This window comes from Balaenoptera musculus, chromosome 5 (assembly GCF_009873245.2).
Source record: "Balaenoptera musculus isolate JJ_BM4_2016_0621 chromosome 5, mBalMus1.pri.v3, whole genome shotgun sequence".
Taxonomy (NCBI): Eukaryota; Metazoa; Chordata; class Mammalia; order Artiodactyla; family Balaenopteridae; genus Balaenoptera; species Balaenoptera musculus.
The window spans coordinates 64,762,851-64,779,085 of NC_045789.1; the positions used below are offsets into that span (position 1 = coordinate 64,762,851).

The window sequence follows — 16,235 nt, forward strand, 5'->3', positions numbered from 1 at the left end:
ACTGTTTGTACATGTACTCTTCAGGAAATTTACAGGTAAGATGCTACTCAATCCTATTACTAGGTCTTTGGAATTTCAGTATTTTAAACCTTGCTCTCCTAAGGAAATCAGAAAATGTTTACAAATGGGCTTTACATATTATTAGATTTTTTTTTTATTGTTGTTGGTAATTTATAATCATGCTTACCACAAGGAACTCTATCTCTGATAGGAGTTTTACATTATTAGTGTTACTAAGATGAATCAGGTGGTTGCTCTCAGAGATCTGATCCATTTGTTCTTTTACACTTTGGAGCATTTCCTCATAACTGCTCAGTTTCAATTCAATCTGATCCACCTCCTTTAGAGCCTCATCCAGCAACTTCATTAGGATGTTTACTTGCTTTTCAGAGGCCATGATTGACTGGATGTTGGCCTACAAAGTTAAAAAGATAAGTAATACTTCATATTCTTCAAATGTGTAAAAGAGGTATAAAAATGAAATACTGATAAATCTCTTTGATAGCAGAGTAACAAAGGTTGACATACACATTTAAACATCTAATTTATCACTTTGTGTTTACATTCCACTTTTTTACACAGTATTTCAGGAAAGTACACTTTCCCTTATATCAAGGTTAGAGACCATACCTCAGTATTGCATATTTCTGCAGACTGAACAAGTAGGGTTCTGCCCCATGATGCATCATCAGTAATGGTATATTCTCATTTCTATAAATTAAGTGGCATTACACTATGTCATCTCTGATAGTTCTTCCAACTCTATCAGCTATAAAAATTTTCTATACTCTGTAATATTTACATAAAACCCTAAATAAAAGCATAATCATCTATGTTAATACCTTAGTCAAGAGGGTAGCAGTAGTATGCCAGTCTTAGAAGAATTCATGGAACTAATTTATAACTGTTGTATGATTTGTACTAACAGGATGTGGAAGAGCCTATTGCCATAAGATAGCTCCTTCTATGGTATTCTTTCTTTTCTCTTTCATTTGGGACTACTTTTTTTCCGAGGCAAAGCAGTAACAAACCACCATCCCTTTATTAATGTTTTCTAAATGATTCTGACTATTGATTCTGAATTCCCTGAAATATGGAAGCTTTCAAATCCAACATTAAACTGCAAAGTAATATGATGACTTGCAACATAGATGCAATATTAACTAGAAAAGAAAATACAAACCACTAAGCCACATTAAGAAGGCAGATAACACAACATGAGGAAAAAATCTGGGCAAGGAATTAGAAGAGTATCATTGTACAGTTGATGCTATAATTTCACATGTGTTATTTTATACACTACTCATAATAACTCAATTGTAGGTGCAGCCCAACTGTAAAGGCAGCAGGGCTCAGACCCACTGACATCAAGCAGCAAAGGTGGGGCTTGAACTGACCCAGGACAATTTCTACTTTAACATCTTGAAGTCTCTTCTAGGCTTTACTTCCAGAGAGTTTTATAGATTTGTAAGCTTGGACTGTTCGTGTAATCTCTGGGCCTGAGTTCAATCTCATAACTTCTGTACCTTCCATGTATAAAAGGCCAACATTCTTTAAGTCTTTGAATATTTTTTATTCTCTGAGGGTTTTTCTTAAACGCATACCTTGTCTAAACAAAACAAAAAAAACCCCAAATGTTCCCATTTTAGGTTTTTCTCACAACAGAGGTGCTACTTGCAGCTTTTTACTTTCTAAAAAAAAGTAAATAAATAAAGATGTGCATTTAGATACAAACTTAGAAATGTGCGTACTAATGAATAGAGTCTATTCCAAAACATTTCAGCAGGGGAGTCAAACATCCTTTTCCCCTGGCTCTCTGTTTTCACCACACTATCTTGCTCTCTTTGGGTACATGATTCACTTCTTTCAGCCCAATTTCTCTCTTTCTAACCTGTACCTTTTTTTTTTTTTTCAAACCACAAAAACGCTATTCTTTTGTACTGAACTATTCTGAGGTGTTTCAGAGGCTGGGGGAATCAACCCCCAAGTTGGCTTCAGGTTGGCTACTTTTTACTTCCATCACTTCATATCAAGAAGCTCCCCAAATCCAGAACCTCAGCCAACTGCCTTCATTGGCCTATTAGGAATGGTTGTCTTTTGAACAAGAACAGTGAAAGACTGAGGGCAGCTGGTAATGCACTTACAGAGGAAGACAGCAATAATCACCCTACCCAGGCTTAAGTGCTCAGGCAGTAAAATATGAACATCACCAGTCTCCTTGATCCACTACACATCACTAATCATAGATTACAAGAAAGGCTTACCCCATCTAGCACCTGCAGCTCTCTGGACAACCTTTCTGCAAAGGCCTCGGCATTCGAAATTGCATACTCACAGCCTTCCATCATTATCTCAATATCCTGCTCTTCTCTTGCATTTAACTCTTGGTATTCATCCACTGCTTCTTCATCGCCTCCTGTCACACTCTGATTTTCTCCACTTGGAACAGATTCTTAAAGAGGGTAAAATTTAAAAATAAAGTAGTAAAAAAAAGTAGGATGGACAATAGCACTGTACTTATAGGTAAGGTCAGTTATAAGCACAGGTCACATTTAGTGGCTGAAAAATAGGAAAAAATGATTCAAAATATATGAAAAAAACCCCCTTATTATTATGAAGAACCGCATGTGTTAACATAATATCTATTATAACAAAAGCATGCAGTCTAATTCACTGACTTGTGTTAAAATAGGCTTTAGTCACAGTTTCCCAAAACATAATCAAACTATAAAACAAATACAAACCCAGAAACAAAGCACGTGTGCAAAGACTAACCTTTTCCCCCTACCTGAAGTGACTGTTGATCTAACAAAACAATGATTATGAGTTCAGGACACATGAAAAACAATTTGCTTCCCTTTTTTCCCAGGTAACATTTTCTTCTGTTATCTTTGTTCTTTTTGTCTTTGTTATGTTTTGTTTTTTTTCTCCAAATAACTTTCAATTGAAATTTTAAAAATGCATCTACAATTCACAATTTATTTTGGGCACTGAAAATATTAACTGAATTTTCCATTTCTTTCTTTAAAAATTTTTCACATGTGTTAATAAAATTTCTAAAGATCAGCTAATAGAAACTTTCTCAGTAACTGTATACTGTAGTAAGAAGAGCAACAACTACATGCTGCATGAAATTACAAAAATTTAAACTGTCTTCCTGCTTCAAAACAAAAGACCACGAGGTCAAATCTGAGATGCTTTCTGGGTAAATGTCTCAGTTCAGTTTTTTGAGAGAATACACTCAGCATGTGGGATTTATATAAATCTTGAGGTTAAGAGAGGTAAAATGAAAAAAATAATTTTTACCCCTAAATAAACCTCAAAACAAAGTCACTGATTTTCATCAACTCATGTGACACGTTAAAATCACAAACACTGGATGTTCGAAATATTCATTATTTTGTATGAAAATGAATATTTGCATTCAGCATGACATGACATGTTAATCTGTCCTAGAACAAAAAACACCTAATTCAAAGTAGCAAATGGTTTACTCTTAAGAATGGCAATTAGGCAGATTTAGATAATGTCCCAGAAAAAAAAGGAGGGGGATAAAACTTTTGGCACAGGCAATTACAGATTACAGTATATAAATATAAGTTCCTTACAGTAGCATCGCCGAGCTCCTAGTCCTTTGAAAGAGTCACTGTGGAAATGTTAAACTGTCATTTGTGACAGCTTCTTAGCCGCTAGGGGGCAGGGAATGCCTAAACCATTCTGTACAGCTCCTTGCACAAGTAAATATTTAAAAATAAACAAATATTTTAAATGATCATAATTGCTTCAGAAGTATTTTCTCTTCCATAAAACAGCCCTTTGGAAGTCAATAATGAATGCTATCATCGATTTTTATTACCATATGGATTTTGTAGTAATATACTTTTCCCTGCACACAATTTCATAAAATATGCAACCAACAGTACATAACAACGTCAAGTAATAAAAATCTATGGAATAGAATAAGAAGAAAAGGTGTTACGCACCTTCTGTAACTTTAGGCAGTTCTGGAGAGTAAAAAGGTATGAAAAAAGCAGAGGAAAGTAAGCAAAGAATATTAGCTGGCTAGAAATGTACACAGGTTTAAATTTTAAAAATACTACCCATATTTCATTTGAACTTCATGCTACATTAAAGCTTAAAAGACAATGTCAAATACAACTACAAACTGGAAATATCCACAAGAAGCTAAATTTCCAGTGTTCATCTTTCTTATTCATTTTCTGACAGTGACTAAAAATACATTTATCTTTCTATTTTCTCTTAGTCTTTTAAGAAACAGTACTGCCGAGTCCTTGGAGGAGAAAACTGGGAAACAGATCACTTCCTGGGGACTGTTTATAGGCCAGTTGTGACTCATGCATTTAGTCTAGTTATTTTCACGCAAGGCCCAAACCTTTACCCGGACACTCCCTCACAACGGATTAGTCATAAAACATTGTTAGAAAGGACAAGATGGAAGCAGTTTAAAAAACCACACACGATTATCAGTTCAAGCTGGCTTTTAAGGATTCAAGTCAATGATTTAAAAAAAAATCTGGCTGCAAGAATGAAAAAGAAAAGGCCAAACAAAAACTTCACTCTACTTCAGCTGCTAACGAAGTCCTGTTTTAAGAACCTTATTCTACTAAGAAGCCCCAATTATTAGCACGAACATTCAACTGTCACCAATAAAAACTACTAAAGCTGCTACTGCTAACATTTCCAATGAACAGTCTTATTTACTTGAATGATTACTTAGCTCTTAAAAGGAGATGTTGATAATTTCTCATTTGTTTTCTAACATAACCCAAAGCTTAGAGACTTTTTTAAAAAATGGGAGTCAGTGGCCATGATTTTAAAGTCCAGTAAAACATTAAACAAGTTTATGGACATTAATAAAGCCACTATATGAACTCCATTGAACCAAAGCAACAGTTACTGATTTATAGAAAGTGATTTTCAAAATGAGATCCTTAAGGATCTCAGTATTCTTAAAATTGATCTCAATTAGGTAATATTTATAAAAATAAAAATGTCTACACCTTTGTTTAAGGCCCTGAAAAATTAAATGTCGTCTTTGTTTAAAGCTAGTCACCTCATTCTCAAAAAACAGCAATACTCTTCTCATTGATTTTGGTAATGTTCCTTAATGAGGTAAATACAGGTAGGTATGTACTTGCCCATATTGTTGACTGAATGAAATATATTGGTTTAAAATACATCTTAGGCAATAAGTAACAATTGGAAACACATCATATCCGAAAACAGAACAGAAAGCTTATGAATCATTCACTGATCAGAATGTTCAACCCTGAAATGGTTAAAAAAAAAGAAAAAAAAGAAAGCTACTCAGAACAAATTAAGCCACTATTCAAGGCATGGAAAATTACCATAAATTTCTTAAAGGTCATTCCCTCAACACACTCAACCACCAAGACACTGGAGGCTAATGTTGGCGAGATGGCAACCCTGAGGTCTCCGACACAAGGCCAGCCCCACTGCAGGGAGAAGCACGTGGCCTGAGAGATGTGACTTGCCTCTGCCAGTTCCAAGCATCAAGCCTGAAACCAGTAACGGCCTCACTAATTAATAAGTGATGGACAAGAACACTACATTTAAGGAGAGAAAGACAGATGACCAAACAGCAAAGGAATTAAGTAAAACAAAATGGAGAAAGGACAGAGGCAAATGACTAAGTCAAGGAATAGTTTGAAGCATCTGAAATTGCCATTTTTATAGGTCAAAATGGTTGAATATTGGCAATTTCAGATGTTTCACTTGACAGAAGCTTCTATTTTTAAATGCTAATATACAACTTAGGACAAATCTAAGTTTTCTTTCTAATATATAATTTAGAACAAATCTACTTTTTTTTTTCTCAATAAAGAGGGGCAACAACTCTGTCCACCTGCTGTTACTTCAATTGCTTCCTTTGAGATAAAGAATACAACACAAATTGCATCCGCAAGGCACACAGAACCCATCTTCTCACAACGTGTATGTCTTTATAAAAGAAATTTTAAAAGAAAAAAAACTCATTGTATGTTTTCAACAATTAACAGTAGAGTTTTTGTCTTATAACACAAAACAATCCCTAGTAATATTCCTGAAGACATACTGATCTAAAATACCCTAATTAACCTCATGTCTTAGGACTGTATCCTGATAATAGAATAATTGTTAATATATAATTGAGTACTTACTATATATCTGGCATTGTTCTCCTCATGTTCATATATTAATTTAATCCCTACAACAATCCTATGGAGTTGATACTATTATTATCTCTGTTTCTGACATACGAGAAACTGAAACATAGAGTAACCCAAGGTCACATAGCTATAGTAAGTGACAAAGCCAGTATTTGAACCCAGGCAGTCTGACTCCAGAGTTGTTTCTTAAACACTACACCTACACTTTACACAAAAATACAACTACAAGGATATTCATCTCAGAGTTGTTTAAGATAAGCAAAGATTGGAAAAATTTTTAAAAGTGATTAGTTAAAAAATTATAGTATATCCAATACAATGGAATACTATGGTGCCATTAAAAATAATGTTGGGGTAAGTGTTTAATAACATGGAAAATGTTCATGAAACATTATATGAAAAAGCATGTTAGGTAGCAACATAAATTTCTTTATTTTAAAAAAAGCATTTCAGTATGCATAGAAATGCATAGTTATCTCTGAGGATTAAGTTTATAAGTGATTTTCATTTAATTTAATGAATCAGTTTTCTATAATGAACAAGCATCACTTCTGCAATAAGAAAAGTTATCTTAAAATTCCTTTACAAAAAAGATAATTCAGAGTTTTAAATACTTTGAGTAATGCCAAATTATATATTCACTTATAGATATACCTGATTTTACATATACATTTTTATTTAACTTTACCTTCCAAAAGCTGTGAGCTAACATTGACAAAATCAATTTTCTTCCGGAGATATCGCTGATTCAGTTTCCAAATGCACGAAATAAATGCATTCTTTTCAGCAGTGCTGCTGGCAACCCATTTATATATTTTTTCAAAATGTAAATCAAATTCAGGATTTTCCTGAAATAAAAATATACAAAAGATACTGTTTTTGATCATAACCTCTTTTCATTATTGTAAAATATATATTTCAATAAAACAAAAAGAAGTTGAAGCTGTTGTTGGAAAAAAAATCAGCATTACAAATCTACTAAAAGGGGGACTTCCCTGGTGGCACAGTGCTTAAGAATCCGCCTGCCAATGCAGGGGACACAGGTTCGAGCCCTGGTCCAGGAAGATCCCACATGCCGCAGAGCAACTAAGCCTGTGCACCACAACTACAGAGCCTGCGCTCTAGAGCCCACGAGCCACAACTACTGAAGGCCGCATGCCTAGAGCCCGTGCTCCACAACAAGAGAAGCCACTGCAATGAGAAGCCCATGCACTGCAATGAAGAGTAGCCCCCGCTCGCTGCAACTAGAGAAAGCGCACGCACAGCAATGAAGACCCAACGCAGCAAAAAAAAAAAAAAAAAAAAAAAATCGACTAAAAGGTTTTTCCCCTCACTGAAACTGGTAATGTCAACACAAGCACAACTAAGTTATGTTTATATAATGTCATACCTAAATATCTACACAGAGATACTCTCCAATAACTATAAATAAATCAAAATTAAATTCTACTTGAAATGGATGAGATGGAGAATAGATTAGTGGTTGTCAGGAGTCAGGGATTGTTGGGGGGAGGAAAGAGGATGGGTGTGCTATAAAGAGGTAGCTGAGGGAGCTCTTTAAGGTGTTGTAATACTTCTGTACCTTGATTGTAGCGGTGGTTACATGGACCTGCACATAATAAAATGGCAAAGAACGACACACACACACACACACACAAACACACACACACAAAATCGACTAAGTGACTTGCAGAGAATGGTTCGGAGAATTCAATTTATAGCACAAATTTTGTTTACCTCTCAAAAGAAGCTGGATTAAAAACAACATAGTGTTTTGGTAATTTCCTTTCTATGCCCCTTGGGTCTATGAGTGAAAGTACAGGATGTCTACTTAATGGCCTGTGTCTCAGCTTCCTAGTTTATAGGATGACAGTGGTTTCTGGTTTTGATGTGGACCTAATTTTTCTTTTTAAATTGTCTATGGGGTTTTAGAGTTATACTTTTTCTTTGATAATGTGCTATTATTCACAGCTGTGAACCTTCTCATTATAACATGTGAGAAAAAATACAATCTATACCCTAGTGTGATTTCCAAGAACAAATGAGGTGAAAAGCAGGGACTGCTCCTGTTTACAATTCTGAAAATACAGAACAAATAAAGGTGTCTCAAAAGTAAAAAATACTGGCCTTTTAAGGTCCTTTCAAATGAAAAAGAAGTTCAACTGGTGTGAGAGAGCTGCACTATGCTCTCTACATGTCTCTTAAGCCACCTTACAGAAATATTTTCATGCCTTGATATTCTCACTTGAATTTAGAACTACTTGACCACTGTATAAAATATGAAAACATATGGATGTATACTTTTCTTCACATCCAAGGAATTAAAAATAGGCTCAAATGTTTTTAATGTTCTATAGAAGGCTAATCATGTATTCAATTAATTTGAAGTGTTATTTAGGGGGAATAAAATGTAATAAAGACCGTAAGTAGGCAAGGAAAGTGATATGACTTTCACTGTGAAGATGTGGGATAATTTAGGGATCAAGACTTACCTATGGTACAATCATATTACAGTAGCATGGATGTACTAATGAATTTATAGCTCAATAAGCAGAATTAAAGTGACAAAAGATTAAAACTTTCATTTACAACGAAAAGGTAACTGCATTATAAATTGGGCAGCCACTATGGAAAACAGTATGGAGGTTCCTCAAAGAGCTAAAAATAGAGTTGCCATATGATACAGCAATCCCACTCCTGGGCATACACCTGGACAAAACTATAAACTGAAAAGATAAATGCACCCCAATGTTCACTGCAGCACTATTTACCACAGCCACGACAGAAAAACAACCTATATGTCCATCGACAGATGAATGGATAAAGATGATGTGGTACATATATACAATGAAATACTACTTAGCCATAAAAAAGAATGAAATAATGCCATTTGCAGCAACATGGATGCAACTAGAGAGTATCATACTAAGTGAAGTAAGTCAGACGGAGGACAAATACATATGATATCACTTATATGTGGAATCTAAAGTGTGACACAAATGAACTTATCTGTGAAACAGAAATAGACTCACTGACATAGAGAACAGACTTGCGGTTGCCAAGGGGGAGGAAAGGTGGGGAAGGGATGTACTGCGAGTTTGGGATTAGCAGATCTAAACTATTATACATAGATTAGATAAACAAGGTCCTACTGTATAGCACAGGGAACTATATTCAATATTCTGTGATAAACCATAGTAGAAAAGAATATGAAAAAGAATGTATATATATGTATAACTGAATCACTTTTCTGTACAGCAGAAATTAACACAACATTGTAAACCAACTATACTTCAATAAATTTTTTTTTAAAAAAGGTAATTGTGGACAAGGATGTCCACTCTCACCACTATTCAACATAGTTTTGGAAGTCCTAGCCATGGCAATCAGAGAAGAAAAAGAAATAAAAGGAATACAAATTGGAAAAGAAGTAAAACTGTCACTGTTTGCAGATGACATGACACTATACATAGAAAATCCTAAAGATACTACCAGAAAACTACTAGAGCTAATCAATGAATTTGGTAAAGTTGCAGGATACAAAATTAATGCCCAGAAATCTCTTGCATTCCTATACACTAACAACGAAAGATCGGAAAGAGAAAGTAAGGAAACAATCCCATTCACCATTGCAATAAAAAGAATAAAATACCTAGGAATAAACCTACCTAGGGAGACAAAAGACCTGTATGCAGAAAACTATAAGACACTGATGAAAGAAATTAAAGATGATACCAACAGATGGAGAGATATACCATGTTCTTGGATTGGAAGGATCAATATTGTGAAAATGACTATACTACTGAAAGCAAACTACAGATTCAATGCAATCGCTATCAAATTACCAATGGCATTTTTTAGAGAACAAGAACAAAAAATCTTAAAATTTGTATGGAGACACAAAAGACCCCGAATAGGCAAAGCGGTCTTGAGGGAAAAACACGGAGCTGGAGGAATCAGACTCCCTGACTTCAGACTATACTACAAAGCTACAGTAATCAAGACAATATGGTACTGGCACAAAAACAGAAACATAGACCAATGGAACAGGATAGAAAGCCCAGAGATAAACCCACGCACCTATGGTCAACTAATCTATGACAAAGGAGGCAAGGATATACAATGGAGAAAAGACAGTCTCTTCAGTAAGTGGTGCCAGGAAAACTGGACAGCTACATGTAAAAGAATGAAATTAGAACACTCCCTAACACCATACACAAAAATAAACTCAAAATGGATTAGAGACCTAAATGTAAGACTGGACACTGTAAGACTCTTAGAGGAAAACATAGGAAGAACACTCTTTGACATAAATCACAGCAAGATCTTTTTTGATCCACCTCCTAGAGTAATGGAAATAAAAACAAAAATAAACAAATGGGACTTAATGAAACTTCAAAGCTTTTGCACAGCAAAGGAAACCATAAACAAGACGAAAAGACAACCCTCAAAATGGGAGAAAATATTTGCAAACGAATCAACGGACAAAGGATTAATCTCCAAAATATATAAACAGCTCATGCAGCTCAATATTAAAAAAACAAACAACCCAATCAAAAAATGGGCAGAAGACCTAAATAGACATTTCTCCAAAGAAGACATACAGATGGCCAAGAAGCACATGAAAAGCTGCTCAACATCACTAATCATTAGAGAAATGCAAATCAAAACTACAATGAGGTATCACCTCACACCAGTTAGAATGGGCATCATCAGAAAATCTACAAACAACAAATGCTGGAGAGGGTGTGGAGAAAAGGGAACCCTCTTGCACTGTTGGTGGGAAGGTAAATTGATATAGCCACTATGGAGAACAGTATGGAGGTTCCTTAAAAAACTAAAAATAGAATTACCATATGATCCAGCAATCCCACTACTGGGCATATACCCAGAGAAAACCATAATTCAAAAAGACACATGCACCCCAATGTTCATTGCAGCACTATTTACAATAGCCAGGTCATGGAAGCAACCTAAATGCCCATCGACAGACGAATGGATAGAGAAGATGTGGTACATATATACAATGGAATATTACTCAGCCATAAAAAGGAACGAAACTGGGTCATTTGTTGAGACGTGGATGGATCTAGAGACTGTCCTACAAAGTGAAGTAAGTCAGAAAGAGAAAAACACGTATCGTATATTAACACATATATGTGGAACCTAGAAAAATGGTACAGATGAACCGGTGTGCAGGGCAGAAATTGAGACACAAATGTAGAGAACAAACGTATGGACACCAAGGGGGGAAAGCGGCGGAGGTGGGTGGTGGTGGTGGTGGTGTGATGAATCGGGAGATTGGGATTGACATGTATACACTGATGTATATAAAATGGATGACTAATAAGAACCTGCTGTATAAAAAAATAAATAAAATAAAATTCAAAAAAAAATTGCATTAGTATTTATAAAGAAATCTAAGAGTCTTGGCAACTCATATGAAGCTTGACGGGAAATGATCTCTTCCCTGGGAATATTTCACATAATGCCATAAAAGAGGCTGACTGCTCCAGCAGCAACACTCACACAAATCAATGTGTGATGCAGGGACTTCCCTGGTGGCACAGTGGTTAAGAATCCGCCTGCCAATGCAGGGGACACGGGTTCGAGCCCTGGTCTGGGAAGATGCCACATGCCGTGGAGCAACTAAGCCCAGGAGCCACAACTACTGAGCCCATGTGCCACAACTACTGAAGCCTGCGTGCCTAGATCCCGTGCTTCGCAACAAGAGAAGCCACGACAATGAGAAGCCCGTGCACCACAACGAAGAGTAGCCCCCGCTCACCGCAACTACAGAAAGCCCACATGCAGCAACGAAGACGCAATGCAGCCATAAATAAATAAATAAATAAAATTAAAAAAAAATTATTAATGTGTGATGCAAAATGGCTAATGTTAGGCTATGTATAAAAATTTTATGTTTTATATCCATATGTAGCATACACACACCAAAGTGCCTGCATAAAATGAAAAAAAATCCATTAAGCAAGTCAGCAATGAGGTGTCAGCTGAGGAAAGCATTCAAATAAGCATTCAGCAATGTTAATGAATTACACAAGTCAATGGGGTTATGAAGTGTGGACCTATTGAAGAGAAAAAGGCTTTTTAATAAAGGTGAATTTCTAAAAAGCCTTTGAAGTATTTTGTCTTAAACAGAAAATCTCTACTCTTGATCCTTCTCGTAATAACAGAAATTATTAAATAAGTGAAGTGTTTTTAACAATCTCATTTTCATGTTCTTTCCAAATACATATACACGCACCCACATTCAAAGCCCCTGCCAGACCCCGTTTTCCACATCCCACAATTTTCTAAAAACTGGGTGCTTTTTAGGAATAATGCAAAGGCCCAGTTTGCCTAAAATATTTAAAGAAAAGGCATTCTTTACATTTTGGAAGAAATCTCAACTCTACAGATATGCACGACTCTCCTAAAGCTGTTTCTGCTTCATTAAAAAAATCTTCTTGCACCTGACTAAACTGCCTGTCATGCTGTCCAGCTTTTAGTTCCTCAGAGGTTTGTAACCAGGTCAGCATAAAACCAGACTTTTATTTTATCAGACTGCTCTACAAAGGTAGTTTTCACTTCTCTGTGCCTTTTTAATCACCGTATGAGACTTGTAGAGTTCAGTCAACGGGCACATGTAGTTACAGTACTGTAAGCCTTGCTATCAGCCCCATCCACAGCACAGTAGATGTGGTGCAAGGCATTCCCTAGAGCTCTGGAGGTGCCTCTGGGCTGCAGAGGAAGATGAGGGGCAGGGTTAGAGAGGCTGAAGAGGAAGAAGCACCTACTTTAACCTGAGGGGCTCTACTTTATTTCTTTTTTTTTTTAAAAAAAAGGGTATTGCTGTGAAATGCCTCGAACTGTCAGGAATAAAGGTGGCCCTTTATCACGATTATCGTATTATTCAACTTTCCTGGAGTTTGAGTGTGACTTAAGGTGTAAGGTATCTTATTCTTTAATATCTTATTTAATATCTTATTTAATGTCTTATATGTTATTCTTCAAAGTCCTTAAAATAAGGGGTGAAACTCACTATCACTGCCATCACTTGAGCCACAATATTCAAACCATAGCTTCAGAGGGCCAGCTTGGCGGCCTCAGCTGGTGATTCTACATTATTTTTAAGGACTACCTAAGGAAGATTCACTTTGGTTATATTTTCTGTGATTTCTGAACTAGGTTTTACCAAAACAATGATTTTTAAAAAAACTACTCACACAACACACCACTTTAAAATCCATACTAATTTATGGATTTTATACTAAGTATACCTAATCTAAATACAGAAATGTACAGTCAAGGTTATTTTGCTCTAGTTATGTAGCTTGTGAACAAACATAATTGTAGCTCAAAAAAAAAAAAAAGCACAAACAATGAAACCAGCTTACATACATACTTATATTAAGTAGCCTGCGAATGAGAAGTGAGAGAATGGAAGGTTGGATAATACACTTTAGACTAATTGCTGGTTAGGTGGTGAACTACTGGGTCACAAAACAAGTTTAGATCATCTTAGAAGACAACATACTATGTTATAAAATGAAAGACACTTTCTGAATTCATGTCAAAGAACAAAAACATACTTTAATAGCATCCTTGGCATCTACCACAGCAAGGTCTCGAAGGGCCCAAGCAATCTGCCTTTTGTAGAAATCTCCTTTATCAGATTTCTTGACTTTGACCACCTTCACCTGCACGGGGCGTTCCGTTGTCACTGTTGAATAAAACACACACTTTCATTAGAGACATTATTCATTTCCTCATTCTTCATTCATTCATGGCAAACACAGCTGTCAGGTGCCTGTACACAATACTAAAACAGGAATAGTATTTCATAACAAATGCTATGACTGAGGAATACACAGAATACTAATGGAAGAATCTAAATCAGACTAAGAAGGTCAGAGGCAGATTACTTGAGAAGTAAAACTCTTAAAACTCAAAAATAAGAAAAAAAATTCAGATTAAAAAAATGGGCCAAAGACCTTGACAGACACCCGACCAAAGAACATATATAGACCACAAATAAGCATATGAAAAGATGCTCCACAGCATATGCCATCAGGGAAACGTAAATTCAAATGACAAGGAGATACCACTACACACCTATTAGAATGGCCAAAATCCAGAGCACTGCCAACACCAAATGCTGGTGAGGATGCGAAGCAACATGCACTGTCATTCACTGACGGTGGGAATTAAAAATGGTACAGTCACTTTGGAGGAGAGTTTGGCAGTTTCCTAACAAAACTAAACATACTCTTACCATATTATCCAGCAACCGCATTCCTTGGTATTTACGCAAAGGAGCTGAAAACATATGTCCACACAAAAATCTGCACACGGATATTTATAGCTGCTTTATTTATAACTGCTAACTTGGAAGCAACCAAGATGTCCTTCAGTAGGTGAATGGATAAATAAACTGTGGTACATCCAGACAATGGAATGTTATGCAGCACTAAAAAGAAATGAGCTATAAGCCATGAAAACACATGGAGGAAAGCTAAATGCATATTACTAAGTGAAAGAAACCAATCTGGGAAGGTTACATACTATTTGATTCCAATTACTATATGACATTCTGGAAAAGGCAAAACTGTGGAGACAGTAAAAAGATCAGTGGTTGCCAGGGATTGGGGAAGAGATGACCAGGCAGAGCACGGAGGATTTTTAGGGCAGTTAAAATACTCTATATGACATTATCCATTTGTCCAAACCCAACACCAAGAGTGAAACCTACAGTAAACTATGGACTTTGGGTGATTATGATTTGTTAACGTAGGTTCATTCTTGGTAACAAATGTACCACTGTGGTGAGTAGTGTTAACAAAGTGAAAGGCTATGCATGTGTGGGGAAAGGGGCATAAGGGAAATCTCTGTACTACCTCTCAATTTTCTTATAAACCTAAAGCTGCTCTAAAAAAAATAAAGTCTTAAAAATGTATTAATACTAACAAGAGTTATTATTTACGATAGTATTAAAAATCTAGGAATAAATAAATACCTAGGGGTAAATATAACACATGTACAAAGCCTTTAAAATTATAAAACTTGGGACTTCCCTGGTGGTCCAGTGGTTAAGACTCCGTGCTCCCAATGCAGGGGGCCCAGGTTTGAGCCCTGGTCAGGTAACTAAATCCCACAACTAAGAGCCCACATGCTGCAACTAAATATCCCGCATGTGGCAACAAAGATCCCTCGTGCTGCAACTAAGACCCAGCGCAGCCAAATAAATAAATAAACATTTAAAAAATAATAATAATAAAATTATAAAACTTATTGAAAGTCTTTAAAACTATAAACCTTATTGCAAGGCATTAAAGAAGACCAAGATAAATGGAGAACCACACCATATTCACGAACAGAAGACTTAATATCATAAAATGCAAGTTCTCTCCAAAGTGAACTATAGATTCAAAACAATTCCAATCAAAATCCCAACAAAATTTGGGACTTGATTCTAAAATTCAGATGAAAAAACAAAATACCCACAAGACAACATAAAATCCAGATATAAGAAAGGACCCAGAAACAAACACACTCACACTCATCACTATAAACACAGACACAGGTAAATCAAAGACTGAAATGTGAAAGGTAAAATTATAAAACTTATAGAATGTAATATAGAATACTTTTATTACTCCAGGGTATGGAAGGACATCTTAAATAAGACACAAAAAGGGGAAGCCATAAATGATCAGATTGATTAATCTGATTTCATTAAAAGGCATCACAAAAAGTGAAAAGATAAGCCATAAACTGGGATGCATACAACCAACAAACTGGTATCCAAATTACATGCAGAACTTAAAGAAATCAGTAAAAGGACGACCAACAGAACAGAAAAACGAGTAAAAGGCTTAAACAGGTAAATTTCTTAGGCAAGAAAATTAATGGCTAATAAATCCATGAAAAGAGGCTCAATCTCATTATTACTTAGGGAAATGCAATTTAAAACCACAACAAGATTCTATTTCACACCCACCAGATTGGAAACAACAGTCTGTCAAAACCAAGTTTAGACTAGGA

General features: G+C 35.7%; 1 protein-coding gene across 9 annotated transcripts in view; it reads right to left on the reverse strand.

Moving 5' to 3' along the window:
* EXOC1 (exocyst complex component 1) overlaps positions 1–16,235 on the reverse strand; it is a 59,707-nt gene that overhangs the window by 37,609 nt on the left and 5,863 nt on the right. For 5 of the 9 annotated variants that reach the window (XM_036852820.1, XM_036852817.1, XM_036852816.1 and 2 more), the window contains exons 3-7: positions 13,784–13,914; positions 6,880–7,039; positions 3,984–4,004; positions 2,265–2,452; positions 188–415 (exon numbers count right to left, since the gene is read on the reverse strand). In XM_036852820.1, coding sequence (XP_036708715.1) covers positions 188–415; positions 2,265–2,452; positions 3,984–4,004; positions 6,880–7,039; positions 13,784–13,914 — 728 coding nt within the window. The remainder of the gene's footprint in view (positions 1–187; positions 416–2,264; positions 2,453–3,983; positions 4,005–6,879; positions 7,040–13,783; positions 13,915–16,235) is intronic. The other 4 variants (XM_036852822.1, XM_036852818.1, XM_036852819.1 and 1 more) reach the window with 1 other exon arrangement.